At 43.8% G+C, this 18,727-nt stretch overlaps 1 protein-coding gene and 2 pseudogenes across 2 annotated transcripts; 2 read left to right on the top strand and 1 right to left on the bottom strand.

Moving 5' to 3' along the window:
- Window positions 1-1,280: 1,280 nt before the first annotated feature.
- LOC117842723 (uncharacterized) lies at window positions 1,281-5,408 on the top strand. 2 transcript variants are annotated; one of them, XM_034723225.2, is made up of 9 exons: window positions 1,281-1,544; window positions 2,507-2,606; window positions 3,354-3,614; window positions 3,695-3,866; window positions 3,959-4,041; window positions 4,116-4,295; window positions 4,419-4,624; window positions 4,703-4,829; window positions 4,908-5,408. In XM_034723225.2, exons 1-9 carry the CDS (start codon window positions 1,373-1,375, stop codon window positions 5,044-5,046), a joined length of 1,440 nt encoding a protein of 479 aa, XP_034579116.1. In that variant the 5' UTR covers window positions 1,281-1,372; the 3' UTR covers window positions 5,047-5,408. The 2 variants fall into 2 exon arrangements, with proteins under 2 accessions (XP_034579116.1, XP_034579114.1); XM_034723223.2 differs by having other exon boundaries at window positions 4,383-4,624.
- Window positions 5,409-9,232: 3,824 nt separating this feature from the next.
- Window positions 9,233-11,693, bottom strand: LOC117843991 (uncharacterized; annotated as a pseudogene).
- Window positions 11,694-12,785: 1,092 nt separating this feature from the next.
- LOC117843989 (uncharacterized) lies at window positions 12,786-17,371 on the top strand (annotated as a pseudogene).
- Window positions 17,372-18,727: the final 1,356 nt, after the last annotated feature.

Raw genomic sequence — 18,727 nt, 5'->3', positions numbered from 1 at the left:
AACAAAATCTAGCCCAACTTCATTTACAGTCTATTTTTCACATGCTTCTGCAGGTAAGTACTCTCACATGATTTTATTAATGTAGAACGTCAAGAATCTCAAGATTATACCACTAAATGTCAAACAGGGGTCCAGAAAACAAAAATGGGCAACATAGGTGCATCCTAACGACATACTGCTACTGAACACCAAACATCCAACGTGGAGTGCATTGAGGAGATAATCAATAACACAGAACTAAAGAATCCTCACAAGAACAGGGCTTGGATGAAATCCATACCTATGAGGCTACGATGATGTAGGTTGGCGCAAATCAACAGTTTGCAAGACATCAATCATTAGCTAGGCTAGCTAAAGTCTTCACCGCCGCCGCCGGCGCCGCCACCAGCATCTATACCATGGTACGAACGCCCTGTAAGTTGCCCCAAGCTGAAAATCAAGCGTAATCTTCAAGAAGAGCAGATCCTTGACCTGAACCCGTGTGTGAATGCCGCTGAAGATTCAAGGGAACTAGGGAAGGTGATCGATTGACTGGAAGGATGGAGCTGGTGCGGAATCCCTAGGTCGAGGAATTTGGGGGTGACGGAGATGATAGAGGAGGGGGTTTCATCGAAATGTTCATTCGCACAGGGTGTGTCACGTGAAATGTTCAAGTGGAGCGTGGGGGGTTAATCGTAAAGTTTGCTGAGAGTATGGGAAGCTCATCTGAACCAACCATTTCGCATCGGATGGATACAGTTCAGGTTTCTATGTTTGCACTGGGTACCTGGTTTCACCGAATATTTTCCCGTGAAGGCAATTATGTTCTTTATCCTTCTTTTACAATTTATCTTTTCTTCGCAAAAGTTCATGACTATTTACGTAGCGCTGAAATTGGCGAGAATTCGCAAACATCCGGTCCTACATGAGCACATCGTTTTGGCCATCGATGCATTTCAAAGACACATGCACTATATTAGGAATTGTTGACAGACGATTGCACAAACACATAATCATTTCCCAATATGTGGTGCTATTACATGCCGGATATATCACTCTATCAATTATGCTAGCCTTTCCATTATACTACCGTGTCCAAGGCTTAATTAGGCTTACTGCAAAATGATTTACAAGACAACAGAAGAATATAAACCCCATTTTTTACAAACTGATTTAAAACAAACTCAAAATTTTGGCAAAACTCACCGATTTTTGCAGAGGAAAACCCACGCACCCATTCCATCGAGCGAGTACAAGTTACAAAACCCAAAGCCCCAAACGCTGAAGCCAGCCCACCGCACTACGCCACTACCCCACCTACGCTGAAAAACACCACATTCCCAGCAAAAACCTTCGCCGCCTGCAGGCCCCGCGCTAGTCCCGCGCCGCCGCCATGCCGCCCGAGCAGCTCCTCCCCCGCGACGCCTCCGCGGGGGGCGGCGACCGCGCCGAAGCCGGCGAGGTGGTGATGGTGCGCCGCTCGGCCGTCGTGCCGTGCGTCACCTGCGGCCTCTGCGGCAGAATCCTCCGCGACGCCACCACCGTCTCCGAGTGCCTCCACTCCTGTGAGCTCCTCGCGCACTTCCTTCTCTCCACCATCGCTCGCGTGTGCGAGCGTTCCCCGATGCGTGGAAATGGGGATGCCCCTCCAATTTGTGCCTGTGTGCGTGTTTTTATTTTACTTCAAAACAAGACAATGCCCCTTCTCTTGTCACAATCAAAATTGTTATCGATTAGCTTGTAATTCGTCGATTTTTGTTGTCCATCTGGACATCTGTTGTTGGGGAGGGATGCACACCTTCTGATAAAGTGATCTACATGTGGGGCTGCGCAAATTATGTGAATGTGTGATCCATTTAGTTTCAGGCATCATTACGAGTCCGAGTAAAATATTGCTGTTCAATCCCCCGAAAGTTTTCTTTGAGCTAGTATGTATATCCGAATTAGTAAAGGCACCGCGATTTGAAGGAGGCCTCAGCAGTAAGCATGTTGGATAGTTTTTCAAGGAAATGGTTCTGATTGCTGAACACTCAAGTCTGTACAGTGGGTGGTGCGGCGTCCTAGTATCCACTGCCATCCTTATCCAGGATCTTTCCTTGGAAATAATTCCATTTTCTTGTGTACACAACTTTTTTAGATGATGGATCGATTAGTTGTGGTGCTGATCAAAGTTACGAGTTGGGCACAAAGAGTTACCTTCTGTGTACATAATTTGATTGCATATATTCTGTAGTTTGCATCACATGTTTATGTGGAGTTATTCCATTTTCTTTAATTGTGTGGCATCATATGAACAGGATAAGTATCAGTTGTACTTGCTGTCATCTTTCTGCATTTTTATCTGTTGCCTTTTAAAGTTGCACAGAGTTATTGTCCAGAGCATCAGGATGATTCCATATAGTAACATTTTCTTGGCATTTAGGTTTTCTTAAGAGATCTTGCTTGTAGGCTGTAGATGTTGACTCGCTGCTAACTTGTAAACATTCTATTGATTCATGTTGTTCATTATCATATATGTTTTGATCAGTTTGCAGGAAATGCGTATTTAAGAAGTTCAAGGATGAGGATACCACATTCTGCCCTACTTGCAGCACTGATTTGGGATGTGATCCACTTGAGAAGCTCAGGTCTTGTCTGTTTTCGTCACTATTTGTTATAGTCTGTATTCCTGCTAACACAGATGGTTGAGCAACAATTGTTAACATGCTACCACTTTGATTATGCCTAGACCTTCCCTTTTCATCTTAACTGTTGAAACCTTAGCATAAGCCAAACAATAGTAGAATGCAATTCGTTACATGTCAAATCATGATCAAGTATCCTGTCTGCATGAGAAAGGTCTCCTCCTTTCCTGACTCTGCATGTGAGTGAGCAGTTTGAAGGTTGCAGTAGCAGCTAAGTAGCTAGGCTTAACCATCCTTTTCTTTTACAGGTATTGAAGTTCATTTCCGTACTTGCCCTTCTAGTTTTCTAATGAATCCGTATATCATTCTTGTTATCCACCCTAAGAAAAAAATTGGAAGCCACAATCACCCACCTCAACTCATTCGCATATCTGCTTCACTATCCTTTTGATGTTCAGATGCACATCATCGCATATCTCTTCTTAGGCTTCCTGTGTCACATTAATAGCTCTTATTAGTTATGTATCATGATATACCGGTGTCCTTTTTTCAGTTTATGTTATCAGTTTTGTGGCAAAAGGCAATATCCATGCTCGGATGTATAGTAGTTTGATTCTTACTATCTTGTCAACCAGATGATTAAAATATATCACCCAGCTTACATTTTCATCCACGGCTTTATTACTTCCATATATGCAACCTTTTATATTGCTGAATCTGTCTTTTTTGTTGCTCTGAATAAGTAAACAGAACAGATCACAGCCTGCTATGCTTAAGGTTAATGCTATTTCCTGTGAAGAGGCGCAAGGTTGAGGAAATCTCACTCCTGCATCCAGCATCAGTTTCCCTGCCTTTTCATTTACCCCAAATTCATGGAGTTGGTCAATCAGGCAAGAAAACTGATGCATTTTTTATGGGTGAGTCAATGAATGGTGAAGCTGAAGCAGAGGCAGCTGAAAGTCTTGGGATGGAACTTACTGCATCTCCAATGAAATCCAGCATGTGTTCAAGGTGGGCAAAAAATGTTTTCCTTTTTTTTTCCTCTTCTTCTGTAAGCATTTTGCATGTTGACATATGATGGTCCTTTGCAGGAGTACACCTGCTGAAGAAGTTGGCACGTTCATAGTCACTGTCGAGAAAGAGAGGAGAGCAAGGGCAGCCACTGAACCTACCCTTTCTTCAGAGGTTCAGATTGCTGTGGAAGGAAGCGCTGCACTGCCTCCTGCTGCTTCACAAAGAGAAACTCATGAGGTAGAGGTTGAGGTAATTAATGAAATCAATGATGCTCTGGTAAATCAGGAAATTGCAATTGAAAGTAATAACTGCCAATTCTAATTCTGTAACATGCATGTCAGAATACTGCAAGGACATTGGAGGAGGTCGAGTTCTACATAGGGCGAAACCAATCCTTACAGTCAGAGAATGCCAGACTAAGAGAGTGAGTTATCTCAAAATTCTTTCACAAGTTCTCTCTAAGACAACAGTTATATTGTTTTCCAATCTTAATTTCAGAGAATTGGAAAAAGAAAGAGCTGAAAAGACGGTTGCTGTTGAGACAAGAAGAATTCTCGAAGCAGAGAGGCTCCAAAGAGAATCTGATGTAACCCAAAGTACTGCAAGAATGCTGGAGATGATTCAGGCCTGCACAGGCCAAAACCAAGCCTTGGGGGTTACAAATGCTAGACTAAGAGAGTGAGTTCTCTCAAGAAATTCCTTAGCTAAACAATTTACTTGGTTTCGCTTGAAAAGCAACAACAATTTACTTGATCATAATTTCAGAGAATTGGAAACTGAAAAGGTTGCTGCTTTTGATAGAGCAAGAATTCTTGAAGGGAGGCTCCAAACAGAGTCTGAGATCAGACAGAAGATGGAAGCTGTTCAGGGACTAGTTGATTCACTGATTGCTGCTCAAAGACTACTAATCCAGGACTATCAGGCTCTCAAGTCCGAAATTTCAGAGAAAAATGAAGAGCATGCTACACTCCTATATGATATCAATGTGCTTGAGACAGAGAAGACATGTAAAAGATCCAATCCTCTTTACAGCCTTCTAAAATTTTGTCACGAGTCAAATCTTACACAATGTTTCCATTTTCCAGGTCTAGAATATCAAGTTGATTATCTGACCAAATCCTTAGCTGAGAGGACTGCAAGAATATCAGAGAGGTTCGACACCTATTTACGCCGAAGCCAAGCATCGGAGGCAGAGAATGCCAGACTAAGAGAGTGAGTTCTCTAATATATTCTTTGACTAGTTTTTTTTCTAAGAACAACAATTCACTCGTCACTCGATGCCAATTTCAGAGAATTGGACAATGAAAGAGCAAAAAGGGCTTTTGACAGGACAAGAGCTCTTGAAGCAAGGCTCCGAAGAGAGTCCGAGATAGCCCAGAGCATAGAAGCTGCTCTAAGTCAGTTAAATAAGGGACTACCAGGTTCTTGAGTCAGAGATTTCAGAGGAAACTGAATAGCATGCTACACCCCAATTTAATTTTTTTGACCAGCCTGTACAAGTTGCCTATACGGTATGCATATGAGCATATCAGGAGCTACAGGTGGAAACACCAGCTGCTTCTCTACTTGTCCCACTGATTTGAGCGGCTCAGCAGGATAAGCTCAGTCCCATTTTTGGTACTGTGAGTCTGCGTGTGTTCTAATGTTCCTGTATCATACACTCTTTTCTCTGTCTCTAATCTTGATAGGCTTTTTGTATATAAGCCAGTGCTATCTGCTACTGGAGTGAGGTTTTGACATGTTGCAGGCATGATGCACAATCTATAAACCAATGCTCGACGTTGGAATTGATGGCTCCTTGCAATTTTAAGTGTCAAGCTTAGCTTCCAGAACGCACCTATCTTTTTTTTTGGGGGGAACAAAACATACCTATCTTTACTACCCATACAAAATTAGCCTTATGCAGAATATGTGAATTCCATGTGGGAATATCTTCAGGGCTTGTTCGGTTAGAGGGGGATTAAAGAGGATTGAAGGGGTCGGAATGGATTAAATCTCCGTCAAAATCCCCAAGGGAGAGGATTAACCGAACAAGGCCTCAATAGGTAAGATCCAGGAGAGAAGGCAAAATAGTAGCCTCTATAAGAAAATTTAGAAGTTGCCCAACTAGAATACATAACAGTTAGGCCACATGAATTACAATTCTGTGAGTAGTAAGAAAGGAAAAAAAAAATGGGTTCTAACTGATCGTGTGGAACAATAAAGTTTTACTTACTGCAGGAGACATAATATATTTATATGATGATAGTGCCATTGCCCATTAATCACATAGAAAAATATAACATTGAATGATGACAGGTGGGAAACTGCTGGTTTAGTTTGTGAGCCTGTGAATCCAAGTATATGCACAAGCACAAATCAAACCTTATAAGTTTTGATAGACAGCTAGAATCTTGCGGCATAACTAGAAACATGGCATATGATTATTTATAGAATGGCCACCTCTCTTCTTCCCAAATCTGAGTGCACATTCCCAAACTTCACTGAATCACAAGTTGTACATATGTTATCGAGAATTCGAGATAGAGAAACACTAGTTGAAGCAAATTCGAGATAGAGAAACACTAGTTGAATTAACCTGAAAGGCAGGTAAAAATATAGCTGCAGGAGGTACAGACAAAGCAATTGTTCGATCATTATAGCCAAAGGCAGGTCAATCCTAAGAGCATCTTCAAGAGTGCCTAAAACATAAAGTCCACAAAAATTGATTTTGGGACCTTGCCCAAAACTATTGGGAGGAAAAAGTACCCTTCCAACCAATAGTTCCCAAAAAATTGTCCCACCAAGATGCAATTGCTGCTACATCATCCATTCGTGGATCCAACACTTTGATTTTCCGTGGGATTGGGAGCATGGAGAGGGGTTAAATTTGGCTCTGGATGGAGTCGGTATTGGGCACGCGGAGAAAAATAGTAGATTGGACAACCGTTGGAGCACTGTTTTTTTTTCATTTTCATTCCCAAAATTAGTTATTAGAAGCATTTATTGGGCATTCTTGGAGATGCTCAATCCTTAGGAATTATTGATGATGACACGGTAGCCGGAGCGCTCGTCGTTGTTGCTCGCTCAGCCCCTCCATGTACTCGATCCGAGTCTCCGGTGCATCGAGGACATGCGCGCCGCCTGCCGCTCTACTCGCCGGAGGATGGCGGCGGGAGGTGCGCGGCCGTCGTCGGCGCCGGCGGATCGCGATCAATAATCAATCTGCAAACTTCTATCAGCGATACCGCACCGCAGCGGACGCGGCCGGCGCCGTCGTCATCCATCCAGCGTACGCCGTCCCCGTCGGACATGCGATGGGGCAAATTCACCGCGTTGGCCTGCGACGGCGAGTCATTAGCGCGAGGTCCTTCTCGTCCTCCTCGTTTCGTACCAGGCGGCGGCGAAGGGCGCCGTGCTGGAGTAGACCAAGGAAGGGCGCTCCGGCCGTCCACGGGGCGGCGTGCACGACCAGCATTGCCGCGTTATCTCCCTGCTCCTGATGGCAAAGCTGGCAACAATGTCGGCTGCTCCTGATTTCTCTGCTCCATCGAATGTTGAATGCTTGCAACACCGATGCGATGCAAGCAGCAGAACTTCATGTTCAGAGTGTTGTCACAATTTCTATCTGAACTGGTAGCATAGTTAGTTTCAGGTAGCATAATTTCAGGTTTCGCATTCATGATGGCACATCTATTTCGACCAATGCAATGCTTCAAGCAAAAATTACTGCCAAACGCGAACGAATAATATCACGCACAATGTGTTTCTTCTACTGCATTCCTGCTGCAATGATGTTTGGCAGCGTATTTGGAAATCTTCAGGAGTTTGCCTGACAGGTTGACGAACTCTGCTGTCTCTGGTGAGTGGTGATGCAAGTCTGACAGACCCAAAAATTGCTCACTTTATAGAATTGCAAATATTAGCGGTTTGTAGGTGACATATTATTGTATTTCATAAAAGGTAAAATAGCCAAACTGAACACTCATCCCTAAAGATCGTGACATGAATGCCTCATCGATCATCTAACGGATGCGTAAAGCAAGTACTCCGGGCCTATTTTTTTTCTTTCTGTTTTTTATATACTATTATTTCACATCATTCTACAATTTCATTCCAGATCACGACACATTCGAACAGGAGTTGTGCAAATTGACCATGCAAAATCTATATACATGGAGACCCAAAGTGAAAATTCTTACAAGGCAACTCTCGTTTCCTGCCAAGTTTTTGCATTAAGTGATTAATATCTTGAACCAATGAAGTGACAGTCTGTCTAAAAAAAAATGAAGTGACAGTCGCATTAGGTGACCCTATGAAGGGCTATGCCATGGCAACACTGTTACCCTTGAACCATTCGCAAGCTCCACGCAAGAATACAGACAGCATAACATCAGTTCTACCACGATATACCGATTCAATCCTTTTTTATTACATCCAGAGGATTACTATTACAAGTTCAGTAGGCAATGCAAGCTGCCTCGAACTAAGAGCAAGCTGTCGCCCTTGAGTGATGGTGTTTGATATCCACTCAAAAGAACACATGGCACATGTTCATGCTGAATCTTATGTCTTGCTTCATCCAATTGACGGCTATCCTTTCCAGGGTACCCAATGAAGAGAGCTTATATCACTATTCACCCAGTTTCTCTGACCATATGAGGGTGAAACTGTAACCTGCATCAATTTGAACAACTTACTATGGATCATACTCTGTTCATTTACACTACGTGACTTGAGAATAAATAAGCAAACCAAGTTATAGGTTTGGAAGTTAGAACTAGGAAAGGTTGTCCTGTGACTACCTTTGAAGTCTTTGGGTAGGACATCAGGCTAAGGTCTAACATCCTAGAATGAAATGAAACCCATATATTAGGTGCTACTTTGTTAACATGATAGCTGTCGCAATCATAAGGTGTGCTGACTCTACTTCTTTAAGTTAATGGAGGCCAACATCTTGAGCTACATATTAGTACCTACCAAGAACTAGGCTTAGACCTCCCTTCCCCTGTCACTAATATTTTCAAATACTATTTGGGGTACCATTGAAAAATAAATTAATATATCACTCGGATCCTGACAATTTGTTAGTATTACATTCACTTAGATAATTCATGCTCTAGCATCACTGTTACATTCACCATGACATTATCACACATTTTTGTACCAGATAAGGTCTGGTATGCATCTATTCTGTGTAAAAGACAAGCCCAAATGACAAACAACAAAAGAATTATGCCCTTTATTTTGGGTAAAGACATCATCTGTATTTGATCATCTAAGTCAGTTTAAGAAAATATTTTTAAGGCTGAAGATGCTGGACCAATTCCTCAACCTAATTACAGTCTGCACATTTACGCTGGCAAAATGCAAAGTAACATACCAAATCCCATACTTATAGTAACAGCACAAGAATAAAAATATAACGCATAATAGCTAGTGTTATTCTAGTACTGAGCTGCCGTAAAACAAGAACATGAGATTTGGTGTGAACAGGTATCACTAGCTGCCAGGGGAGGACCTAGGGCAAGAGTTGAGAGTGGGCATGCATGCAGAAAAGTTAAATTCATGAATCTTGTACATGGTGAAAATTTGTTAATCACCTTTGATTCAAAATTGAGTGAGGGCCTGTGCTTTCACTGGAGAGTACATGGGTCCGCCCCTGCTAGCTGCATATGAACCCTACTTGCTGCATCCAAGACCTGACGGGCATATCTTGCATGTTCTCTTTTAGTATATTCTAATTCCTTCTTCAGGTTCTCAACTTGATTTTCTAAATCTAGAAAAATGGAACTGTGGTGTAAGATTTAACTCATGGAAAAATATTTGAATTGTGTAAAGAGAAAGTTGGATTTTTTACCTTTCTTGTCTGACTCAAACATGTCACAGTGATATTTGAGTGTCGCAAGCTCATCACTTTTCTCTACAATATCTGACATCAGAGCCTGGTTGTCTGCTCTTTCATTTTCCAGACCTCTGAAATTGACAAGAGTAACAAGTAAACTCTTGTTCTTATTAAAAAAACTAGCTGAAGAAGCTTTAAGAGGACAAACTCATAAAGTCTGGCATTTTGTGCCTTCAAGGATCGCCTTCGGTTTCTAGCACTCTGGCTATTTTGGACTCCCTTTGGAGCCTCTCTTCAAGGATTCTAGTCCTCTCAGCAGCAGCTGCTCTTTCTTTTTCCAATTCTTGTTGGTACCTCTCTTCAAGTATTCTTGTCCTCTCAGCAGCGGCAACTCTTTCATTTTCCAATTCTTGTTGGTGCCTCTCTTCAAACGTTCTTATCCTCTCAAGGGCAGCTGCTCTTTCATTTTCCAATTGCCTACAGGTGTGATCAAGTAACAAGTATACACGATCACACATTGTTGTTCATAGGGGCAAAATTCTGTTGAAGAAACTTTTGAGGAAGCTTACTCTATTAATTTGGAGTTCTTTCCCTTTAATTGGCTTATGTGAGCATCATATCTCCCCATGATTCTTGTAGTACTCTGGAATACATGTTAGAAATTTACAACCAATAATAGTCATTACCTTCAATCAAACTCGTGGAAGAAATGTATTTACCTCATTGAACAATGCGAGAATATCTCCACTCAGGTTATCATCATCTTGGACAGTCATCCTAGCATGGAATGAGATGCCTGCCATAACCGAGGTATTGGTCATCTGTACAGCTGGTGCTTATCGCTGGTACTCAGTACCAGAGGTCGCTGGAGGCCCAAAAGTCTGCGAATCCTGCCTGGGGGCTAACTGATCATGGGCAAGGGCAACCATCTCCTCTGGGATAGGTGGTGGTTGCCACACAATCAAGGCTCCAGTCTCCACAGAAAGATGGCATGCTGAGTAAAAGTCTCAACACCTAATTCGTGACAAAGCATCTCTTCCAACAGGAGCAAGATTCTGAAAAAAGAATGCAATTTAAGGACTATAAAAATCAACCCAACCTATGAAAATTATGGAGAAAACGTAGAAAGTTACCAAGATAGAAGACTCATAAACTGATTCCTTAGCTACCGAAGCCTCATCAGCTTCATTGATCAGCTCAACTTCTATCTTCTGTTGTAGTGGTGTAGTTCTTCCTCCTATAATGATATCCACCACTGAAGAAATGGTTGATTCAATGAAAACCTTTTCCTTCCTCTTCTTGTTCTTGGCGGTGACAGCATTGACATTGCGCCTCTTACCATGAAATATCACCGACCTGATGTGTTGCAGGCTATGATCAGGTTTATCAATTACTCAAAGAAACATGTAAGATTGCACTTTTACCACAAAAAAAAATTGCATTAAGGGAATCTAAGCTGAGGGCTACATGTCAATCATCTAGTTGATAATATAGCAGAAAGGGACAGGTAGAGCATTGTCAATTGCTGCAAAGGGATGGCAACCAGATATCGATAGAAGTGTATCATGCTTCATATTACATCACAAGCAATAGTTATCTACTTTACACATAGGAACTTCGGTGCATCATGCATCTGAAGGTCCAAAGGAGCTCGCAATTTCTTTTAGTGAAATAATAGGAGTTACTATGGGTTCACTGAAAAAGAAGGAAGGGAGCAGGAACAGAAAGAAAGTAACCAGCTACAATCCACCTGGTCAAGCAAAAATGCAGACTACGAACAAAAATGGAGAGAAGAAACAGACAATACCTGAGCTTCTCCAATGGAGCAGGGCCCAAAAGAACGTTGCACGTCGGGCATTTTGTATCCCCCTTCGTCAACGTGTCATATATGCATTGCCTGCAAACTGAACAAAGCATGCTATTATCGATGACCGAAGAAATGGAAGTCCAGGATGTTTACGGATTGCTAGCACAAAGCTCTATAATTCGTTTCTTGACAGCGCTACGCGATGGCATTGAGCAGCTAGGTCTGGGCGACAAGACACTCGCGCACAGATCGAGAGCCCTCTACACTCGTGCTCAGCTGATCTAATTGTGAGTTGTGACTGATGCGCACATGACCACATGCCCAGTGGAAAGCCCCTATTACAGTGTCGAAATCGAATGGAATCCAATTGATGGCAGGCGAACTCGAACTGGTCGAGAAGGCCATTCCCATCCCCGCCCGCTGGCCACGGCCAGGACGCCCACATCTGCAAACAGATTGGGGGGAACGCCGCCCCCAGAAGAGGAAGTAGCATTTCGATCGAGGATCCCCGATCCCATCAGCTTGCGCGGAGGAGGTGGGGGAGCGAGCTTACAGGCATGGAGGCACTCGGAGATGGCGGTGGCGTCGCGAGGTGGCCGCCGCAGATCGGCGCGGCAGCCGAGCGGCGCACCACCACCGCATCCGCCGCGGTGCCCGCTCGGCCGCCGCCTCGACCCCGCCACGCGGAGGTGCCGCGAGGTGGTAGTCCTGGCGGCAGGAGAGCGGTGCTGTCGGGGTGCGGGTCCGCCGTCGCCGGAGCCGAGGCTCGCCGGCTTCCCCGTACCATCGCTGATGCAGGAGGTGGGCGTCCCCGGCGGCTGCGGCTCCCGCTGGCTGCTGCTGCTCAGTGCGGTGTGTCCGTCGCTAGGACCGGCTCGGTAGGGTTTCAACTTTCGATTCACTTTATTACTGTTGTGTTGGATCGGCCGGTGTCTTGATATAACAATAGAAAACTCTAGACTCGCGCGTCTTGAAATTAACGACCTAGCCCTACTAATTAGATTGGGTTTAACGATTTTAATGAATTACATAGATTCCTTTTTGAACTTGTTTAGATTGATACCAGTAGACTCATCTATTAATTAGGGTTTAAGTTTGGAGGTAAAAGCGTGCTCGGTTCTAAAGCAAGCTTGCTTCGCCTTGCTAGCGTGGGCAAAGCTTGCCTTGCCTAGCAGGTGAGCCAGACTCGCTCTCCCCTAGAAGCAAGGGAAAACTTGCTAGCGCAAGCTTTGAGGTGAGCTCACGTTGGAACCAAACACTTGCTTCATCTCGATTTCTAGGCAAGCAAGGCGAAGCGAGCCCTCGCCTGAGATCCAAGATACGATGCAATTTTTAGAGAAGTCATAAAGATTTTTTTCCTTTATAAAAAAACTTTTGACATATTAAATTTTAAAAGTATTTATTTAGTTTATTAGAAATATGACGAACTAAACTTAAGGCAATATATGGTGATGGCATGACGCGGAAAAGCAGCAGAACGGAATGCTCTCATGCTACTGCTAGTCGGCTGAGAGGAACATAAGATGTGGATGACTCGATGGCGGCGCCCCCACTTTTTTTTTCTCCTGGAAGTGCTCCTCGCCCAGAGGGGTCCTGCCTCCTCTCCCCTCGCCCCCTACGTCCGCTGCTCCCGCTCGAACCCGCGTCTCGAAGCTTCTGGGTCATTCCCCCAGGCGCGGATGGAGCGAAGGTTTACACTGCCGTCAAGGTACCGGCCCAGCTCACTTCTTCCCTATCCCAACCCTCTGCCCCGCTCGCGGTGGCTTATGCCCCCAATAGTTTTTTAACGGTACGGTTGGATTGGATCCCTCGCCGCGCCGCAGAAGCAAAATCTGCTCGATGAGGAGTTGGAGTGGAAGCGGGAGGCAGCGCTCAAGAGCTTAACATGGTAAGGCCAGGCCGCCAAATTCGGGTGGGTTTATGAGAGGGAGGGTTTAGGGAGGCCGCTAAATTCATGGTAAGAGCCATGAAGGATTGGGTCAGAGCTCAGCGAGAAGCCGTAAGATGAGATGCTACACTCGAGTGTGGGCTTCGTTTTATTTTTGCTAACTAGCTAGCTTGATGATTCCAGGGCGGACAAGGAGGACGAGCTTGAGAAGGCCCGCCAGGATTTACTTGAGGATATTTTGGGTAAGATTCGCTACTGAATCTCAAGTTTCTTTCGCTTTTCAGTTGGACCTGTTTTAGCTCTTGGAAGAGAAATGCAAATGCCCATTCTGGCACAGGCATGGTACACTCGAATGATACACGTCTTTGGGAAACGGATGAAGTGTGGTACGAGGGATGGTAAAGGTCCTAGCAAATTTAAGGATCAGGTTCAATATTGAACCAGGTCATAATATTATATAATTTTAAACTAAAAATAAATAGGGTTGAGTTGGATTGTGAAGGAGACATGAGGGCTATGATCCATTACCACCCTGCGTCCCTGATTGAAATTATGAGAGTTATGATCCATTACCACCCTGCGTTCCTGATTGAAATTACTTATTGATCAACATGTTCCAAACTGCCAGCGCTTGTCTTAATAGTTGTGCTCTGCTTCAGAAACAACTCAGAGTGCCTTTCGAATTTAAAATATATCTAACTAGTGATGAATGGTGCAAATACCACTGAAGCTTACGTGCCGAGTTTGATCTGGTTTGGTTTGTTAAATAATTTTCATTCTCCTAGGTTTACTGCCTGCGACCAGGTTTTCATTTTATTTTTCTTTCTGTGTAGTTTGTCATGACAAGTAGGCACGAATAATTGACATAATCCTTTACAGCTGTTTCTCGTTAATATGATGTACTTTTGAATTTTCCTTTACAAATTATTCAAATATTTCCTCTAACCAGATAGTTATTGTAGTTCTGACGTATGCCCAATCAAGTCCATTCCCCATGTATTTCCCTTCGAATCAACGGCTTTGCTGGGACTCGTTGTCTGTTGCATGCCAATTGAGCTACATGATTCAATTGCAGCACAATTTCGCCCATATACTTCGATCCCTCTATGAATTCCTAACGTCATATTTTTTTGGGATAGATATACAACACTTATACGTTTTAGGGGTTTCCAACGGTTGAGTTTTCGACCATTTGATTTTGAGATATATGGCTTGGGTTAGAATAAAAAAATCATGTGTTTTTGTATATTCTAACACCTTAATTTGATGCGTCATGAGAAGTAAGCACGAATTAACTTAATCCTTTTCAGCTGATTCTCGTCCATATGGTGTACTTCTGAGTGGTTTTTCCTTAATTTGATGTATTTATGCCTCTGGCCACTATACACAGAAGGCCGACAATGCACTGGCTCTAAAAATATTGTTAATGATAAATGCCCACACATACCCTGTTGAATGGTATGACCATGCATTTAACGTTTTCCGCAGCATTACAATGTGAACCAAGAGAGAAAATGTTGCAATAACTAAAATCTCGAGTGATAGAAAAAATTGGGAAATGTAGATAATAGATATACACGAGTTGGAGACTTGTCTATAAAATTGCCACACAGGATATGTGTCTCAAACAGTTCAGGCCAGAGCATACTACGTACCTTACTGCACTGTGGACACCGTAGAACATCTAAGTTTGATGCCTGTCAACTTTACTGCTTTGCATTACTGGGTTGCTGGCTATAGCTTATTAGCATCAGATAAATTAAGAATATTTTATGATGTTTATATTTATTGAAATTGAAATTTTGTATTATTGTTTGCAATATGCATGGTCACACAACTGGTCAACTTTTTCATTCATAATTTTTTGAATAGTGTCTGGCAGGTTGGCCCATTGAAATGTTACCTCTACTTGTGTTCATACACTTCACTTTTTAGCCATAGACCAAAATATGTTTCATAACACTATCCTGCAATCCTACATTAGTCCTGGTGTGGTAATCTAAGTTATAGTTTGCATCACCTGGTGAATAATCTGGTTATGACAATATAATTCATCACAATTTGTGAGATGGTGCAGTCCTTTGGCATATCATCTTTAATTAAAGTTGCCACAATATTTCTTTTTCATGTCTTATTTATTTATTTGGCGTCAACTAAGCTGGGTGCCACAACATTTACTTATTCTCATTTTTGCTTCATGCAGCAAGGGACAGTGAAATTCTGAGGCTTAAGCAGCTCTTGGATGAGAAGACGGCAAAAAACAATTCTACTGCTACTGGGACCAAACAGCTGAAGTTATATATCCAAGAAAATCCAACTCGAATGTTGCCTAATGGGAAGACACCGCAGTCAAACAGTGAGGCAAAGAGGGCACACAGTTGAGTGAAAATGCTGCTATCCCTCATAGTAGCCTCGAGGAGGAATCTCAAGAGGTCAGTCGTCCGTGGAAGCCCATCTAGTTCCTTGTCATATAAAAGTATTTCTACTAATCCTTTTTCTTATGGCTTGAAATTAGGGAGTAATTTATTGCCGATAAATTTTTGATAAATCTGATAACTCCGTTTATCGGCAAGGTCTGGTAAAACTATTTTTATCACCGAAATTTTAATTTTCACCTGAATTCGCACACAATTGACTGGTTGACCCACGTAAACATGTGATATAGTCTTGTTTCAATATTATTTCATGTAGTTTTACTATGTTAAACTTTTTGAAAACAATTGTGTAATTATTTGAAGAAATTGGGACAAATTTTTGTTTAAATTTTAACCGAAAATCAATTCAATAAACCGATAGATTTCCGATAAAGCCGATAAACCTGTTTATCGGTGACCCACCGGTAATTTTCTCTAACTGGTAATGTTAACCCTGGCTTGAATTGATTAATCCTGCAGCTAGAATGCCCTAGAAGATATACGTGCATCTGGTTAGTGAAAATATAAATGCTGTTACTACGAGTGTCCCATCACTTAAATGTTTCATTTGCTGCTTCAATCTTTAGTTCGCATGATAGGTCACAGTAGATGATCGAACAGAAAGATTTTCACTTTCAGTCTCCCATGAAGCTGGTACTCGTTCATGCTGAATCTCATGTTCTTGTTTTACTGCAGCTCAGTCCTAGAATAGCACTAGGCACTAGATATTATGCATTATATTTTTAGTTCTGGTGCTGTTACTATCAGTGTGAGATTTGGTATGTTACTTATGCATGTTGCCAGCATAAAATGTGCAGACTGTAATTATGCTGAGGAACTGTTCCTGCCTCTTCAGCCTTAATTGAAATATTTTGTTCAACTGTAGATGATCAAATAATACATATGATGTCGTTACCAAAAAAAGGAAAGCATTTTTTGTTTCGTTGTCGTTTGTCCTTGTCTTTTATATGGAATAGCTGCATACCAGACCTTATATTATCGGGTACCAAAATGTGTAACAATTTCATGGTGACTGTAACAGGGATGCTAAAGCATGAATTATCAGAGTAAATGTAGTACTTACAAAAATTGTCAGAATCAGCAATGCTAATGAAGCATGAATAAGTATGAGTAAATGTAACTCATTAATATTGTGATTTTAACTTATTTTTCAGTGGTACCCAAATATCATTTGAAAATACTAGTGACAGGAGAAGGGAGGTGTAAGCCTTCTTGGTAAGTACTGATATGCAGCTCAAGATGTGGCCTCCACTAAAGAATCTAGAGTCAGCACACTATATGGTTGCGAGTTGAGGCAGCTATCATGTTAACAAAGTAGCGCCTATCATATGGGTTTCATTTTTTTCTAGGACGTTACATTTACTCTCAAGTCACATAGTGTAAATGGAAAATACAAAACCACATGTACATGTGACCACATGGCTTATCTTAGTCGTTGATTTTTCTCCATTTAACCGTTAATTCACTACCTATACTCATGTATTTCTTACTACCCATGATCATGTCACCATTGATTCAAAAATGAATGGCTCAGGTAGCCCATGCGGTCACATGCACATGTGAAATATCCATTTTCGTAAATGAACAGATTATGATGCTTAATGAGTTGTTCAAATTGATGCAGGTTACTGTTTCACCCTCACATGGCTAGAGAAACCGTGTGAATGGTCATACAAGCTTTCTTCGTTTGGCACCCTGGAAAGGATAGCTGTCAATTGGATGAAGCAAGACATAAGATTCATCATGAATATGTGCCGTGTGTTCTTCAAGTGGATATGAAACATCCTCACTAAAGGGTGACAGCATGCCCTTCGTTCAATGTCAAAAAAATGACCCCTCACTACCGGAAATCTCTAATTTGCCGAGTGTTTTTTTGTTTGCCGAGTGTATTCTATCGGGCACTCGGCAAAGCTCTCTTCGCCGAGTGTTTCGTGAAAAACACTCGGCAAAATAATTACACTCGGCAAATAAAAGGTTTGCCGAGTGTTTTCTTTTTAGCACTCGGCAAACAAAGAGTTTGCCGAGTGTTTTCTTTTCCGCACTCGGCAAAAAAAAATTTAAAAGAAAAAAAAAACCTTTGCCGAGTGTCCGGATCTGGACACTCGGCAAACAACAAAAATATCTAATTTAGTACGCCCCCCTCCCAGCGCCTAGACGCGCCCGCCCACTCCGCTACATCAGCGCCCCCTCCTTCCTCCAGCTCCCTCTCCCTGCCACCGGCGCCCCTTCGCCTCCCTCGTGCTCGCCGGCCCGACCCCTCCATCTCCGGCCCCTCCCTCTCCCCACTGGCGGGCCAGATCCGGCGGCCGGGCCCCTCCCTCTCCCCATCGGCAGGCGAGATCCGGCGGTCGAGCGAGGGCGGCTCGAGGGAGGGTGCTCCGGCGGCGGCAGCTCGAGGAGGGGGCTCGGCGGCGGACAGATCCGGCCGGAGCTCGGCGGCCTCCTTCTCCCTCCTTCCTCCCCTCCTTCTCCCGCTGCCCGCTCCCCCTCCCCACCGGCGGGCGAGATCCGGCGGCCGGGTGAGGTCCCCCCACCTCCCTCTCCTCACCGGCGGCCAGATCCGGGCTCGGCGGCGGCCGGTCGACGGGAGGAGGCTCTGCGGCGGCGGGCATGTGCGTGGGGGCAGTAGTGGCGGCCAGTGGCGGCGGCGTGGGGTGGCAGTGGCGGCCGGTTGTGGCGGGGGCCAGTGGTGGCGGCATGGGGCGGCAGCGGCGGCCGGTGGTGGCGGCGTGGGGCGGGTTGAGGCGGCCGGCGGGTCATGCGGCAGTGTGGCGTGGTGGCGGCGGTGTGTGCAGTATGTGGTGGTGGTAGTGGTGGCGTCGGCCGGTGGTGCAGTGTGTGGTGGCGGTGGTGGTGGCGGCGGCCGGTGGTGCAGTGTGTGGTGGCCGTGGTGGTGCCAGTGACTGGTGGTGGTGGCGGCGGCCGGATGTTTTTTTATTTTTTTTGAAAAATTGGTTGCCGAGTGTTTTTTGGCACTCGGCGAAACACTTTGCCGAGTGCCTGACACAAAACACTCGGCGAATTAGCGTTTGCCGGTATTTTTTTTGCCGTGTGTCATATGCCGAGTGTTACACTCGGCAAACGCTTTGCCGAGTGTTTTTCGGACTTCGCTGACACTCGGCGAAGTCCCTGTGTCCGGTAGTGCCTGTATGTAAA

Source organism: Setaria viridis, chromosome 2 (assembly GCF_005286985.2).
Source record: "Setaria viridis chromosome 2, Setaria_viridis_v4.0, whole genome shotgun sequence".
Classification (NCBI taxonomy): Eukaryota; Viridiplantae; Streptophyta; class Magnoliopsida; order Poales; family Poaceae; genus Setaria; species Setaria viridis.
This window is presented reverse-complemented; position numbering and strand designations above follow the sequence as displayed.